General features: G+C 40.7%; 1 protein-coding gene across 3 annotated transcripts in view; it reads left to right on the top strand.

The window, feature by feature from the left end:
* The window catches only part of Amot (angiomotin), a 58,382-nt gene extending 41,243 nt beyond the window's left edge, over nucleotides 1–17,139 (top strand). For 2 of the 3 annotated variants that reach the window (XM_029473546.1, XM_021153301.2), the window contains 6 exons: nucleotides 1,651–1,800; nucleotides 3,414–3,604; nucleotides 10,118–10,240; nucleotides 10,958–11,190; nucleotides 12,290–13,135; nucleotides 13,471–17,139. In XM_029473546.1, coding sequence (XP_029329406.1) covers nucleotides 1,651–1,800; nucleotides 3,414–3,604; nucleotides 10,118–10,240; nucleotides 10,958–11,190; nucleotides 12,290–13,135; nucleotides 13,471–13,568 — 1,641 coding nt within the window. In that variant the 3' untranslated portion in view covers nucleotides 13,569–17,139. Of the gene's footprint in view, nucleotides 1–1,650; nucleotides 1,801–3,413; nucleotides 3,605–10,117; nucleotides 10,241–10,957; nucleotides 11,727–12,289; nucleotides 13,136–13,470 lie in introns of those variants that run through there. The other variant, XM_029473548.1, reaches the window with a different exon arrangement.
* Nucleotides 17,140–17,398: the final 259 nt, after the last annotated feature.

The following is a 17,398-nucleotide window of genomic DNA, read 5'->3' as shown; positions in this document are numbered from 1 at the left end:
CTTTCTTTCTTTCTTTCTTTCTTTCTTTCTTTCTTTCTTTCTTTCTTTCTTTCTAAAAGATGGAGAGCTATGCAAGCAATAATGGTCCTTATTTTCCTTGGCTTGCTCTGCAGAATCTGTCTCTAACACTTGTTTTTCAACAAACTCGGAGAACTCACCAATCCCACGTTGCCTTTCCCATTCAGAGGGTTGGCTTAGTGGCTCCTCTTTCTCAGGGTGCTTTTCATGGGCGACTTAGTTTTCCTCTTTGAGAAAGGCAGGACAGAGAGAAATTGGCATGACCCTGGATTGCTTGCCTTTCAGTTTTCAGAGCTCACTTTGCTGTACTTTGCCATCAAGGCAAAGAACTGCATGCTGTCTCTGTTTAATTGCCTTTAAGTATAAGCGCTGTAAGCCTTTGTAATTATAGTTCACATTCTCTGCATTACCATTGCACTGCTCCCGTAGGGTTTTCAGCATGATTCACAAATAAATGCATTCAGCTCTAAATAGCTCACGAACATTACAAAACCCCAAAGGTGAAGGAAACAGAATGATTCCTTCTTTCCCAGTACCGAAAGCTTAACAAAAAAGCGATGCAGAAACATCCCCTACCTCAATCTCTTGTTTATCCTAGTCAGGAAGGAAAGATTGAAGCTTATTGAGAGGCAAAATATGATGATTTCTTTGTTCATTGTATACCCTAGGAAATTTTCATAAATAGCAAAACATGTAGACACAAATTCACCTCTCTTGGTTTACAGTGCTAGACTGATTGAGGCCTGTTTTGAAAGGTAATGCCAACAAAATGTTGAAACAATGTTTTTCTTTAGTAATGGTCAAAGGAGATGCCAGGGGTCTGGTGACAGGAAAATGTAAGGTATGTTTCCTGCCAACTGTAGAAAGCTCAGTAATTGTGACCTGGATACAGGAAGATTCTGAGCNCCCCCTTTTTTTTTTTTTTTTTGGTTTGCCCACCAGGAAGGGGTAGTGCTATTGAAGCAGAAATACAAAACAACTGTGGTTTAGACTCATTACCATGAAGTGCTTACCTGGTTTCTGCACTGAGAAGATGTGATAGGTCCTATTGATGTGACCACTAGGGCTTTGTGGCTGTGGACAATATTGGTACAATGAGTAACTTCTTACATTGCAGCTACTTACTAAAGTCACTCAGGGCTTAGGAATTACCTACAGTCAACTACCTGGATTTATGTTTTTTAAATACCTGTTAGCGACACTATTTTAACTCTTAATCTCAGTGGTAGAGGTATCTCTAACCTTAGTGACCAAGGGAAAGATAATGATGGGAGGGCCCTACTTGAGAGGATTTTTATTTTAGAGGCTACAAGTTAATCTACTTGCTTCGAGAGAAGCTATATAGGTAGTGTGGGAAACAGAATCTGTTCTTTTGCAAGCAAAATGGCAAGGCTGCCTGCTAATTTTCCAACCATATTGGATATTGGAGTATGAATGTCTTATTTAAGGCTGTCCAATTGCTTCCTTGATCATTGCTGCTGAGCCAGGATTTGGCTTGCAAGATAAAAGGGTACAGTGAATGTACATTCTTCTTCCCAGCTATCTGAATTTTTGCTTAGGTATATGGCTCATAGACTTGTGAAGGTGAAAAATTATGTCTGACTCAATCCTTCTCTGATGGATATTTTCCAGCTGAAAAAGAAGCAAGTGTACGTAGATAAGGTGGAGAAGATGCAGCAGGCCCTTGTGCAGCTCCAGGCCGCGTGTGAGAAGCGTGAGCAGCTGGAACACCGGCTCCGGACACGTTTGGAGAGGGAACTGGAATCCCTTAGAATCCAGCAGGTAATGAATGCAGTGTGACATCCTGGGGATAAGCAGAGATGATAGAGCTATGTCATTATCCTACCCAAGTCTATCTTCATAAACCAGTAAGGTTCTTAGGGTTAGTTCTAGAAATATTGACGAGGGGCTACTTACGGAAGTATAGGTGACTCAGCTGCAGCTGTAAAGGTCCTCCCCCACCCCCTAAGCATGGGTGATGACTCATTATGGCTGATTCACTGAAGATCTCTACTGAACCTCCTGCTGCTCCACCAATCAGAATGTTGTCTCTGCAGCAATTGTTACTGCTTATATAATCTTGAGGAGGGGGACTTATAAACCTTGTGCTGAGCACTTTAGTCTTGGAACTATTGTTTACTTCATTCCTTCTTGAGGCTTATAAGTTTGTTTATTTTCTGAGTCTCACTTAACCAGTTATGGAAAGGAGGGAAAGGAAGAAAAGAAATGCCTCTCTTCTTGGGTGTTTGTTTGTTTATTATTTTGTGTTCAGCAAAGACTCTAAACACACTTAAATGCTTGCTCATTTTTACATTTTTACCAGCTCCCCATGTTACAGTAAAAGGTGTGGCCAGTATACATGCATAGTCTCCCTAATTCCTTAGTTTTCTTTTCCAGTAAAATCTGTCATTTATTTTTCACACGAATAAGAACAAATAAGAATAAGAACAAAAGCCCCTATATGAAGGGAAACAGCTATTCACCTAAATTCGTTGATGTTTTTGAATTCAAGTTGGTGGGATCCTTGGGCAGTTTTTCTGTTTGCTTCTGAGATTGGGTCTCATGTAGTTCAGACTGACTTACAACTTTGTGCAAGTGTACACCACCACTTCCAGCTGGAAGTGCTCTTTAGAAATCTTCTGGTCATATTACTTATGGGGGTTTAGAGGAAAAGAAATCAAGACCACCTCCCTGCCCCACAATGTTGAGCACCTCAGTAAAGATCTCATAAATTATGGACAGTTTTGGAACCAAGTTATAGATTTAAAAAAACTCCTGAAGACTTTACTGTCAGCCAGGTACTGAACTTTTTATTTCATTACATCTAATTTCTGAGCAACACAGCAATGTGGAAATGCAAATTCTCTTTCCTTCTTTTGAATCAGCATGGTATCCAAACTAAGAGCTGAGGTTAGGAATAGCTTAGTGATAAGCATTTCATCAGGGCTCACAGCACTGTTTTGTTGGAGACCTGGAAATAGGAAGCAGTAATAGGGTGCTTGCCCAACATGCATGAAACTCTAGGTTAGTAGGTTTACTATGTAAACAGGCAGACAAAGAAACAAAATAGCATGGGAAAGCCCTTTCTTATAAAATAGAAACTCTTACCAGATCTGGTAGGGGAGTCTGTGTCATGAGTTCAAGTCTATATAGTAAAATCCTGTCTTAGAAAATCAGCAATATTAGATAGATGGATGGATGGATAGATAGATAGATAGATAGATAGATAGATAGATAGATAGATAGATAGATAGATAGATAGATAGATAGATAAGTAGATGGATAGGTAGCTAGATAGGTAGCTAGATAGACAGGTAGATAAATCAGTCTTTGGGACTTGGACACTATGGTTTTTCTTTCACTAACTTGAGGGATCTTGGCATCTCCCACAATAGCGCCAGGGCAACTCCCAGCCCACTAATGCTTCAGAATACAATGCCGCTGCACTGATGGAGCTCCTTCGGGAGAAGGAAGAGAGAATTCTGGCCCTGGAAGCAGATATGACCAAGTGGGAGCAAAAGTATTTGGAAGAGAATGTGATGAGACACTTTGCTCTGGATGCTGCTGCAACTGTGGCTGCACAGAGGTAAGTCACTGAAAGATATGAATGGGAAAACCAGGTATCCTAACTCATTCAGAAATTTCCCAATATCTAGTCTTCCCCCCCCCAGTTCCTCTTCATATGTTTTTCTCTTTCCATTTATAAGTGGATTAGATGGATTTGGTGACACATGTTTAAGGATTTTAAAAACATGGACTTTCTAGAATCATAATTGAGTTTACCTTAGAAGTGAGCTGAAACATTGCAGATGGGCTTGGCTAAGTTTTTGGACACATCATTCCCTACTAGCTATAGATCTTTTCAGCCACATGTGCATGCTGTTTAGTCTCAGGACCAAAGTGAAATCCCCACTAGAAAAAATCCCACTCAGAAAGCAAATGTCACTCAGGAGTAGCTGCTGTCATTTGATAGCTCTGGCTCTTCCTGGGTATGTGCCGAATAGGAGTCCATCACTGCCTTGAGAAGGTCTATATTTGACGGCTGTATTCTCTGTATTCCTGAACTCATCGCATATAACTAGTCTCATTCTATTTGGTACCAGGGAGAAGAGGCAAGAGGAGTTTTATTTATGGCTTCTTGGGCACCTTCTTTGCATATTATAAAAAGAATTGTTAGCTTTTATAGGAAACAATTGTTCATAGTCTTTCTATGTTGCCTATGTTCATAACTGTTAGATGGGAAACAGCTCAGGTATCATCAGGTGATGGGTTTGGTGGTGTTGATAATGGACAGTAAGTGCAGACTTATGTATTGAAGGTGGTCAGGACTCTACTCCATTGCATATAGAGTATATTGGATAGAAGCCAAACAGGCTTCTATCCAGAAAGTTATTAGAAACAGCAGTGTATTTTTATATTCTTGCAAATGTAGAGTCCAGTACTTGCTAGATATTAGGTAGTAATAGGTGTATGGAAGGAATCCGTGTTTAAGATATGGATTGGCACATTCTAAAGATGCTCATGATTCTCCATGCTTCTTCCATCCTCCAGTCCAGATAACCTTATACCTTTAATAGACTGAAGCTGTCTTTTGCTTAATCTTGAAGTCTTCATCAACTGAAGTTTTCCTGGCTTTGTTTCCTGAGAAAAGCATGCTCAATAAAAGCCAGGGTCATAATAGTGTGCTGTGAATGTCTGTGTCCGAAGATGGTCACAAGGCTTGGAGACAGATATGAAGCAGAATTTAGTGTCATATTACCTACAGGCTCCCAAAGAAGTGCAGCACTTGCTCAGAGGTATTTGTGAAAGCCTGATGCTGGAAACTTGCTTATGGTGAGCCAGAGAGATGCAGGGTAATTTTGTCTGCTTTGTGCAGAAGCTTTGCATGATGTAGCTCATGCCTGTACAAGGCATGAGAAAATGTCTGAAGGAGGCATCTTGGTGCTGGCTACAGAATGGACTCCAGGGCAAAGTATAGGAAAGCTAGAAAGGTGCTTGGTATAAGGGCCTTTATACAAAGATAAAACCTCCATTCCTCCTCTCCTGTGGAAATCATTAAGAATTGAGAGTTCCCTTACAGATCTGTGTTCAAAATGTGTTGACTTAAATTCAGTTTCTTTGTATCCCTAGGTAGAATGTGTCCATGTAATTACTGTTTTCAGCAAAATATGCATGTTTATCATTTGATGTGATAGAACACAGCCTGTTCCCAGTGTTCCTAGCAAGTAGGAACACCTTCTTCCAGAGGCAAACATTCCTGATCCGGACTGTTCATAACAGATTGAGACAACAGGAGAAAATGAGAGATAGATTATATTGAAATGCCTGTAACATAAATGAGTTAGACTTGATGATTTCCCCTGACCCTTTTATTGAAGGTTTATGCTATATTTCCAAAGATAGTATCATTTCACTTTGCTATACAGATTGGTTTCCTTATTTTCCTCCTCTGTGAGATGACATCCAGAAAACATAATTTCTTACCTTATAGGCTTTTCTATCTGTCTTGCCAATATCTCTTCACATGCTTTCTCTTTTATTTGCCCACCAAAATGTAGACATTTGACCTCATTCTGTGGTGGAAATCACATACATATTGGATGTTGACTGCAGATAGAAAGTGCTCAAAATTATGATTAAAGAAGAAAAATTTAAAAAAATGGAGGGAGCAAAGAAGGAAGGAAGAAGAGGAGGTGGAAGAAAAAGCCAGTTTTTTTTTTTAATAAATGTGTAATTTAGCACTCAAAATAGAAGTCACATTCTCCTATGACCTTGTGGTCCTTAAACTTGATGCTTTCCTTCCTACGCAATGACTCATTTGGTTCATGTCATAAAATTACAAACTTCTTTCCTAGAGTGTCAATATAAAAGGAGTTACATTGTGTTTACGCTCTTTGTTTTACTTCTCCTGCTCAGCATAATTATTTTGATCCCTCCTAGTTGATGCATTTATTAATAGCCCAGGCCTTTTTATTTCTGTGTAATGTGTCATGGAATGGATGTATCATAGATCATTTATCTATTCACCTGATGATGGATATTTGGATTATTTCCAGTGTGTGACCTTTGAGTACAATAAAATACAAATTTTAACATAGGATTTATAAAAAGTTTATTTTCTTGCTTTAGAAGGCATGGTATGTGGTAGTCTGTTTATAACCTTTGTAGTGCTTTGATTCTAAGTAACCTTTTGTCACAGGAAAGATGGTGATACAGTGGTTTTAGGCAGGGATAGAGGACTGGAAGCTAGAAGTGTTCAGGAATAGACAGTAAGACCGATCAGTAGTGTTAATAGGTAAGTTGTATTCAATGAAGAGGAAACAAAGAGGGGGAAGGAGAAAGAATAAATTGAAAGCTTTTTAGCTTTTCTATCAAGGTAGTTGAATAAGTCTTATTTAAAGTAAGTACTTGAGCTGAGTGTGGTGGCACTGACCTGTTGTCTCAGTACAGAAGAGGGACAGGGAGGAAGAGTGTGAGGTCAAAGCCAGCTTAAGCTATATAAAACCCTGTATAAAATAAAATACAATAGTATGTGACATTTTATAATTTTTGCCCAAAGGCTACTAGAAAATGTATTTTTATTTCTCAAAACACAGGCAGGGCTCTAGTGAGAACTTAAAACTTATTACTTATCTGGTCTACTCTCAGGCATGGAGGTATTATATCACCTCTAGATCAATACTAAGGGCACAAGAGCCAGGACTTAAATCAACAATTTATCAGTTTAACTGTCTCCTAGCTCAATGACAGTGAGCTTGAGACCATTAGCTGTTCAATGAAGGATTAGTTGAGAAATTTTAGGCACGTGGAAACATTATCAATAGCTGCAGAATCATTCCCTGCATCCAGTCTCTGAGTTACTGTGTCTCTAGAGATTCTAGGTACTTAATATGATGAATGGAAGTCCCTAAAAACGAAGTCCGTGTTCATTCCCAGAAGACCTGATTTGGCAATACAGATTTTGAGTTTGAGCTCATAAATGGTGAATTTATGCCTGGAGAGCAACAAAAAGATACTACGATAACAACCCATCAACCATGTAATCTATTCGGTTAGATTTACTGAATTGGGTTGTTAACTGTACTTGGAATGTTTCAGGTTTGTTTTGGGCAATGCAAATGCAGAAAAAGAGGAAGTAAAGTAACCAAGGACATGAGGAAGATTCGTACCACGAGTGGCTATTTGTTTCTTCCTTAATGTCCTTTCTCAGTTTCCTGAGTTTGCTTTCTTCTCAGTCTATATTGTCGTTACCTTGTTTTCTACCAGGACTTCCCTGTAGTTAGAAAAATGCTGTAATAGTAGTGCTTTCATCTTTAAGATTAAACTTAAAAATCTCCAACAACTTGTTGGACTTTATCATAGGGCTGTTCTCAAGACAACTTCACTCCAACAGCTCTGTAATCTACAGCCATCATAGCGCTTTGGAAAAATCCTCTCCTTGGTTTCCCATGACAACAAACACTATTGCATGATTTGAATTACAAGTACAGTCCTCATTCATTCTTTTATCTCCCTAATGTTTCCATGGACATGGTCTCCAAGTCCAATCACATCGACCACCTACAGCCTGTTCCCATTTCCCTTTCCACTTTACTGGTTTGTATTTTTATTATTGTCTGATGGGATTACTGCAATCACCTTCCTAACTGGTCTGCTTGATTCAAGTGCCCCTCTCCTCTGATCCATCCCTATATTTCAGCAACCAATAATGCTATTGTCAGAGAGCTTGGCACACACTCTTTCATTCCCCACAAAAAGCTGTAGTGATTCTCAGCGCCTGTTGGACTAAAGTCCAAACTCATTCCTGTAGTAGTTAATTATTTATTCCTTGTCTACTTTTGCAAGTTTCCTACATCTAGGGCCTAATCGTTTCCACAGGTTTCTTCTCTCTAGCTTCCCACGATCTTCCACTTTTAGTAAAGTTTGTGCAGGATGCTACCAGTTAGATAAAAATGAAGCATATTTATTGATTGATTTTTTTTTAAAGTTATTTTTGATCTTTAGAGACAGGGTCTCACTCTGTGACCTTGGCTGGCTTGAAACTTGCTATTTAGAGCTGGTCTTGTACTTGTTATGATCTTCCTGCCTCAGCCTCCCAAGTGCTAGGATTGCAGGCCTGAATCACCATACTAGTCAAGGTAAAGTTTAAATGGCCACTGGGGGTTTTATTTGGGGAGTCATGGATGGCAACCTTAAGCACACTAGAATTGAAATTATGCTATTAGAGAAAAGAAGCATAGATCATCTGGGGTGAGGGATATTAACAGAAACCTGTTTATTTAAGGATTTGAGAGGATGAGATAGCAGGTTCAGGGGCATGTGGCTTTGCATGCTTTCTGCAGTCTGCAGCCATTAGCTCCTGATACTCTTCAAATGCTTTACTAGCCTGCTTTTCAAAGCCATTGGCTTCATAGCCCTAGTCTTCTCCAAGGACGATTGATGCTGAGGGCTGCTCTGGCAGCCCTGAGGAATTCACTAAGTGCCCCACATTTTCAGGCTCCATTCCTGAACAGTTCCCAGTGTCCATATCAATTAGGTGGCAGGGCTCTGTGTACCCAAACTGGTCTTTTATGCAATGGAAGTGGCTGTAGGCCAGCACCAGTTTCCCCAATGACAAACCGTATGTTCAAACCCCCAGTGTTGGTAGACAGCATGCACTTTTCAAGAGGCTTGGCTCTAAAGTGTTAACCTTCAGTTTTCCTAGGCACTCTGTAAGAGCAGAAACCGCCTCCAGGATTGCACCAAGGGGATGATTGTCTCAAACACATAGCTACTTTTTGGTATTCTCTTTCTACCTATGCACTTTTCAATATTAAAAAAGAAAACATTGTTATATGCCTGGACTGTGCCCAGATGTGTATGTTTTTATGGAAATAATTTTAATTTAGATAAAAGGGAAGGAGATGTCACTTCAGTTGTCATTTTGTGTATGAAGAAGAGTAAGCATACAAGCAGGTAACTGACATTCGGAGGTCAGAAAGTTTGCTAGTGGCAGAGTACTTGTGGAAGCTGCGACTTGATCCTGGGGCTGTCTCTAGGAGTAGCCTTCATAGCAAGTACTATGCAAGGGAGTTGATCCAGGAGAATTGTGAACAAGTGGATTGCTCTGGAGAAATATAGAATTTGGGGATGTCAAACTAGTTTGAATTTGGCAAATGATGCGAGAAACTGTATCCTTCCCACGTCTTCCCAATTCCAATAAACGCTTACAACTTTGCAAATGAGCTATAGGCTTTGGGATAGCAGTGGTTTTTATAGAGGCCTACCAGACTTCCCTAATCTCAAGGCTAATTGACCATCTGGTCACTCCCTTGTTATTACATCACCCCAAATCTATACTGTCATAATCTCAATGCCAAGAGAACATGACTCTTTAGCTTCTAGCAGATGTATCTGGGATCTGGAAGGAGTGGTGTGAAGTAGGGCCACCTTATCCTTCTTCATTCAGCCTCTTGTCCTGTTTTCCTGTATAACCTTTGTAATTCCATGTATGTCTTCTTTAATCAAAATGTCTATCTCTTTCTCTTAGTCCTCATCTCCTTTCCTTGTCTTTTTGTCTGTCTCTGGTATTCTCCTCTGCACACATGTTTCTCCTTGAATTAATGGCCAGGGGGAACACGATGATCCCTTGCACAGCTGAGATTCTAGCTCGGGAACAGTCACTTGAGTTGGTTTAAAACCTCAGTGAGAGCATTGGTTCTGATGCTGATTAGATAAAGAACCAAATAGGACCGAGTCAAAGGCCCTTTCTGTTAGTTCATATGCTGTAACTGACTTTAGTTGTTTACCTGACTCTGTCTGTAGTATGTTTCTAAGCCCTCATATGTAAAGGATACTCAACTGTCACAAAACCTACTTGTTTCCTTCAAAAATACCTTTCCATTTTGTGACTGTTTGAAGAATGAAGTCAGAAGTGTACATATTCCTGAAGTTATACTTGCTGAAAGCCCTTTCCAATAAGTCTCTGGCAAATCAAACATTCCTATTGAGATCAATGCTAATTTAAGACTTCAGCAGAACCTCCACTGACTTAGGCTAAAGAATAACATCTCGATTTTGATGCCTGCTCATCATTGGCACTGCCCTTTCTCTCCCACAGAGATACAACAGTCATTAGCCACTCTCCTAACACCAGCTATGACACAGCCTTAGAGGCCCGCATCCAGAAGGAAGAGGAAGAAATCCTGATGGCCAACAAGCGTTGCTTGGACATGGAAGGAAGGTAAAATCTGAATGTGGATCCAGAAGGGTTTAGGAGTTGATATTGAGACCAGCTACATCAGTAGAGAAGGGCAAGTGTGTTTATTCATAAGTGAACATGATTGTGTAGCCTGCCCCCCTCCTACCTCTTCACCCCTGCCAAGGTTTGATGTGATAACCTTGATAATGAACATTCTTATTAAATGCGGAGTTCCAGGTAGAGTTGCTTTTTCCTGGATTTTATAATTGTTTTCCATTTGTATTCTGCTAAATTTGAGTTTTTGATGTTTCTTCTTTGAGGTATTCTTTATAGCAATAATACTTCAATTCTATAATACAGACAAGTTGTCAACAAAACATCTGGGGAATATGGTACCCAATGTCTTTTATAGACTCAGTTTCATTTATTATTAATGACAAGGTCATGCCTTATTAGTAGAAGACTCCATCTTCTCAGAGAACGATTTTTTTTTCATACATGGCCTTTCTGTTTGCCAATATTTAACTCTGATCTTCTGCAGAAAATTTTGGATACTCTCTTACATCTACTTGGCAGTCCAGAGGATGTGCTCATTTTTCACGCAAGCCCTAACATACTGACCCTTGCCTCCAACTATGTGTTAACTAACCCAACCCTTAATTGAAAGGATAATAGGAACGCAAATCCACGTAGGCACAGAGATCAGAATAGAGAAATAGCAAACAGGTTTCTGTATGTGTTCTTTTCTTTGACTCCTAGGATTAAGACCCTCCATGCCCAGATAATTGAAAAGGATGCCATGATCAAGGTGCTGCAGCAGCGCTCCAGAAAGGAGCCAAGTAAGACAGAGCAACTCTCATCCATGCGGCCAGCAAAGTCTCTGATGTCCATTTCCAATGCTGGATCAGGCCTCCTTGCACACTCCTCTACCTTGACTGGTGCGCCCATTATGGAGGAGAAGCGTGATGACAAGAGCTGGAAGGGGAGCCTAGGTAAGGAAAAGGAAAGCAACAGGAGCAAAGGCACAGTGACAGACTTAGAAAGTGTCCTGACTCTGTTACACACAGCCAGGAAAAGGGACAATGGTCCAGGTTCTAGAGAGGAGAATTTGGAGGTTTTTTTCCCCCTAATGGAACTAGATATATAAGCAGCACCTCTGAAGTCCCAGCGTGAGAACATAGTAACTGAGACCAAAGCTTAAAAAAATATGAGAATCCTCTTGTGTCCTTTGGCGGTGGGGGGGGGGGGGCTAGCTTGAATTTTATCAAAAAAAATTCTTATATTTGGCTTTTGCCACATGGAAACTTTGTTCAAAATCCAAATGGACTTCATCTCCGGCAAATTTGAAATTCTAGCATCACTGTGTTCCTTCCTCCCCTACGGAAAGAGGACCCAAAGTTCTCTTTAAGCTAATGGAGGCAGGTGGTAGCTTTTGTTAACAGAATGTTCAGATAGGAGAACAGAATGTACTTTTTTGTTCAGTTCCTATCCACTTTATCCCCTCTAATTAAAATCTTGGAGTACCATAGATACTGAGACACATTTTTGATCCAGATGAAGGAAACAAATATATATTTCAAATCTTGTTGTTTTTAACACCTCTCTTGATCCACTGACTTGTGCAGTATCCTTTAGTCAGAGTAAATGTTCTCAGATCCATGGTTGTGTTTGGAACCGTAGGTTACACAACTAAAAGCACCCTCATTGGTACCTACAGGTTCGCCATAGCACTGAGTTATTTTCATATCTCTAGTTAATGTGGGGTGTTAAGATTACTGGTACAGAAAAGAGCTCTGACACTTTGGTCTTCTGCAATCACCAGTGGAAAAAGAAGTCTAACAGATACCAAGGACACTTAGAGGTTTAATGTTATGTTGCATATTGGATAATAAAGACAAGACAGAACCAAAAGCAACTTTTAGCTGGGATGCAAGATAGGGGATCCCAGAGGTTCCCTAGAGGCAAAAGCTATGACGTTTCAACGAAAAATACCAAATATTTTCTTTTCCTGAGCTCCGACAAGGGTAAACAGTTAATCAGTATCTACATAAAAATCACCTCCCATCCTCTTGTTCCTTGCTTTATCCATAGGCATTCTTCTGGGAGGAGACTACCGTGTTGAGCCTGTCCCATCCACACCTTCCCCTGTGCCTCCGTCTACTCCCCTTCTCTCAGCTCATTCGAAGACAGGCAGTCGCGATTGCAGCACCCAAACTGAACGTGGAACGGAATCGACCAAAACCGCAGCTGTCACTCCCATCTCGGCTCCAATGGCTGGTCCAGTTGCTGCTGCTGCCCCTGCTGCTGCCATCAATGCAACTGCTGCCACCAACACTGCCACTGCTGCCACCAACACCACTATCATGGTAGCTGCTGCTCCAGTTGCTGTTGCTGCTGTTGCTGCTCCAGCTGCTGCTGCCGCCACCCCATCTCCAGCAAACGCTGCTGCTCTTGCTGCTGCTGTCGCTCCAGCTACTTCTGTCTCTGCAGCTACTTCTGTCTCTGCAGCTAATTCTATCTCTCCAGCTGCTCCTGTCGCTCCAGCTGCTGCTGTTCAGATTCCAGCTGCTGCATCTCTTACTCCTGCTACTGTTTCTCCAACTGCTGCCACTGCTACTGCTGCTGTTGCTGCAGTTACTACTGCTGCTGCCACTGCTGCTGCTGCTGCTGCTGCTGCTGCCACTACTGCTATTCAGGTTGCTCCAGCTACTTCGGCTCCGGTTCCATCTCCAGCTTCGATTCCGGCTCCAGCAACGGCTCAGGCTTCTGCTCCGACTCCGACTCAGGCATCAACTCCAGCTCCGACTGAACCTCCTAGTCCAGTTCCAACTCCAACTCCAGCTTTGGTTCAAACTGAGGGTCCTGCAAATCCAGGTGCCAGTTCCGGACCACGCTGCTTGTCTACACCAAATCTGATGTGCAACCCAGATAAGCCAGGTAATCATAAATTTCCGGAGCAGGTATCTTCTGGTTTTGTTCTCAGGTGTACATCTATTAGTTGATGCCTGCCCTTTTGACAGAGTTAAAGATTGCATGATCCAATTGGTCAGAGGAGAGAAAAGAAGAGGTTCTAAATCTGCCTTCTGTCATTCACTAAAAAGGGAGGGAGTGGTCAAGAGCAGAGGCCATTTTTTAGTAAAATAAATGATGGGCATGCCTATAGTTGCAAGTCACATTTTAAAATTAGTTTTGTGATGGTTCTCAACATTGATTTTTGAAAGGAACTTTTTACTTTGTGCCTAAGTCATTTCTAACCCCTTGTTTCCATTTAGATGCCCCTGCTTTCCACTCCAGCACTCTGGAAAGAAAGACACCCATTCAGATCCTGGGGCAAGAGCCTGATGCCGAGATGGTGGAATATCTCATCTAAACAGCACTATCAAGAGCTGGCGTTATCAGCAAGAATTCTTTTTAATAATCTTTCCCTTTCATTTGTTTAATCTGGGGTGAAGATAGGGTGGGGAGGTGGGGATGATTTTTCTAAAGGGACTTTTTATTGGACTCTGGTAGCACATAAGTAATACCATAGAAATGAATTCCAATCTATTTTGGAATACTTAGGGAGTACCTCAAAAAGATAGGTTAAGCAGAATGTGCTCTAACGCTTACTGTTGGGCTTTGTACAACTCATGGACTATTAACCGGTAGTGATGTCCATTGATGTTTTGAATACGCTTCGACTTGTTTTAAATTTCCCTATTTGAGGTCATTTTTCATTGAAGAATACAGTATGTGTAGAAGGCAGGTTGTAACATGGTGTTCCGAAGTGGAAATTCAGGGAGAGTTTGAGGACTTGCTACTTTGTCTAGTCTCTACCTAGACAACAGCCACAGAAAGCTCTTACTTTGGGCTTGAGGAAAGAAAGTGTTTTAGGAGCTATGGAAAGCTAAAGAAAAGGTAGAGAGGATTGGGGTGAAGAAGGGTGCTGGAACCAATTTTCTCTCCCAGTTGCCAGTTACCCTGCCCCCTCATTGATGGTATTTCTCTCCATTTCAATGGTGCTTTGGAAGTGGATTCTTTTGGATTCCTCCTGGAGGTTGATACATTCATATATATACTGTGGAATAATTTATGCATTTGGATAATTAATATATTGCTTTCAGATGGTAGGAAGGTAAATGAACAGTGATCCATGACTGCCTCTCTCATGAGCGATTAGATGTTAGAGGCCTTGAGAAAAGGCCATGAGATGCTGCATGCAGACTTTTGTGATCTGGGTATAGTCATGACCATGGCTCAGTCACCTTAAATTAGTCCTGGTGACTGGCATAGCCTTTCCCCACCCACAGTGCAGACTCGCTGGCTGCTTTGCCAGTATTTGTTTGCCAGTAGTTTGCAAGATAAGGAAACATCATTGTTGACAGGTTGAATGTGTTGAATTTCTGGCAAATTCTTGGAAATATTTCTTTTTTTGTTTTCCCAAATCTTTAGCATGTGCCTTCAAAGGCATATGCAACTGTCACCTCCAAGGAAATCACATAAGAAATCCAAAGTACCAGGCTGCAGTCAGGATCAAGGTTGATTGCAGCAATCTCCTCAACTACCTCTTCTCATTACCAGTGACTCCATCTTGGAATCCCTTTGGGGAGCAGCTAGGAATGTATACATGGGCGGGACCAACATGGGGCCTTGCCACAGTGCTGCCTCCAAGGACACAGAAGGTGTCAGTTGTCACAGGTCCTTGTCCTTTGTCTCTGCCCTTCATTGAGGCAATAGAACTGCAGATAGTACCATTAAGATCAGTTTTCAGGGGTCTAGGGAAGTTAAGGGTGGGAGGGTATTAGGTAAGGGAGGTAGACATTTAGAGATGTGTTAAGTTAGAAATCAGATTGATACAAGTGTATCCTGTATTATGCCATGGGCTATAGTGATGGGGAGGAACTTTACTTAGCAATGTAGCATTAAGTTTAGTGATGAGGAATCTGAGAGTCGGAAAAGTTCACTGACGTTTTCAAGATCACACAGCACATCTCTCTGTTCTGCCAACTACATACCCATTTGGGAAATGATTATGAAAAAGAAGAGTCTGTTTTGAAGAAAGGACATCTTCATAGTCTAGGGCATACCTACGTTATGAAAATATTCTTGGTGTGAATAGATGGATTAGGTGTCTGAATTCTTATCTTGTCTCTGCTGGAGTGCCTTGTGTGAGACTGGTTTTTTTCCTCGTCCCATTTAATCATTGAGCTACATGAAATGCACCCATAAAGAAAAGTCAACCCATCTGTTTTTCACTATAAAATCGGGTGTCTTGGGTCATTTTGTGTATTCCTCTGTGAGTATAAGAGTGCTATATTTACCTGTATTCTTGTGTAGTTCCTAATTACCTTCCAAAAGATTTGTGTGTGTGTGTGTGTGTGTGTGTCTGTCTGTCTGTCTGTCTGTCTGTCTGTCTGTAGATGAGGGAAGGCAATCCAACAACTTTTAACTAGTATCTTTTTCACATTTTCAATAGCAAAGTGATCGTCCAATGTATTGGTCCTCAGTTACAGAGTGAATGACAAATAGACATTTAAAAGTGCAAGGAAATAAACCCCTTCAGACAGTAGAAGAATCAGGCAGCAAACACCAGGAGAGCTACTTTCTGTCCAAGCAAATGAATGAAAATCAAAGAAACTTCATGTCCTCTCATGATGAAAACTCATTGATAGAATTTGGGCTGACTCTGGGAGCCATTATTATAATCACATACTCTAAAGTGATAGATGAAATGAATTCCTCACTGTGGCAACCATCGCTTTAGAATCATGTGTTTGGGGAGAAAAGGAAGTCCTTGCTGAAGTGTGAACTTTCCAGAACCTTTGTGCCCTGTCACACAAGAGGCACTCCGTCTCTTCAGTTTTCTGTCCCAGGAAATTTGCTAGAAGGACATTGTATGTCTAAGAGATGGAAGAAGACTATGTTGGTATAGTCTGTATAGACTCCACCATTTGAGAAAAATTTCTACCACATACCAGTTAAAAAATTCACTATATGGGATAAATCTCAAATTAACCATGTCTTCACAGTTGTGTGGATGTAACATTTCAGGCCTTTTCCTGGACTTCCCAGAAGAGGAGGGAATATTTCTTGTCTTAACTTTTACTGTCTAGTTGTCTATGAGGATCTTATAATTCATTTTGTTATCCCCAATGTCCCATGTCCAGCAAAATTTCATTTGAGGGAACTATACTTGATACAAAACTATTAACATTGTTGAGGAAGTAATTTAACTTCCTTTGAAAGTCATGTATTGTGACTGTTGTCTTAATGAAGGTTTTAATTTCAGTGTTGCTTTTGAGCTGCAGGGTGACGGGGCAGTAGAAACTTGAAATATCTGCCATCATCTATGGCAGGAAACATAGCAAGATGTTCTCTTTTTACTTTTGCACTGTTGAGTGGGTCTAACAACCTGATTTCCCAGCTACTTTTTAAAATGAAGAATCTAAATAATGTGGCAGCTTAAAGTATAGATGTATGTGCTAACTTGAATAAACGCTCATGTCTGTTAGCCATACAGTCTGTTATCTTACATCCTCATTCATACATGGATTATGTTACTTAAGATATGTTCCTTCTTACAGAAAATATTTTCAAAGGGAACTATTCACTGTGGGTTCATTGTCACTGATTTCTGCCTGCCACAATCTTCAGAAATTCTTCTCTCATGTGCCACCCATTGACAGTAAGACAAGGGTTGGAAATACATTTTCTTCTGGTAGTAAGGGTGGGTGACAAGAGGTTTTCAAATCCTTCTGGCCTCCTTTGTGATCGATGGCATGTGTTTAATAAGATGGCTAGATGGGACTGGCAGATTGTTCAAGAAGAATTACTTTTGGCTTAATGTACATGGTCTTGTAGTGATTGTGATCCTATTCTGTAATCAAGAGAGTTAGATCAAATAAAGTTAAGCAGGTTAAATCCACTTTGTGCCTATCTTTCAATAAAGTTAGCCATTTTAAAATGCAGCACTGTGTGGAAAATGCTTTGGTGTTTACTGGCTTTGTGTGATGTTAATAATTACTTTCAAGACAGTAGAACTGTCTTGCACCAGCAGCAGAATTTGCATTTGTTCGAAGTGGGATGAGATTAAAACATCTTCAGACAATAGAGCAGGCCACATGCTCTAATCAGTCATTTTATATACAAAGGCAAGCAAGCTATCATAAGAGCTTTGCACCTTTTTGTTTCCTGGTTCTGAAGGGTAAAATGATGGGCATC

Source organism: Mus caroli, chromosome X, assembly GCF_900094665.2.
Source record: "Mus caroli chromosome X, CAROLI_EIJ_v1.1, whole genome shotgun sequence".
Classification (NCBI taxonomy): Eukaryota; Metazoa; Chordata; class Mammalia; order Rodentia; family Muridae; genus Mus; species Mus caroli.
Note: the sequence above shows the minus strand (reverse complement) of the source record. Positions and strands in the feature narration are given on the sequence as shown.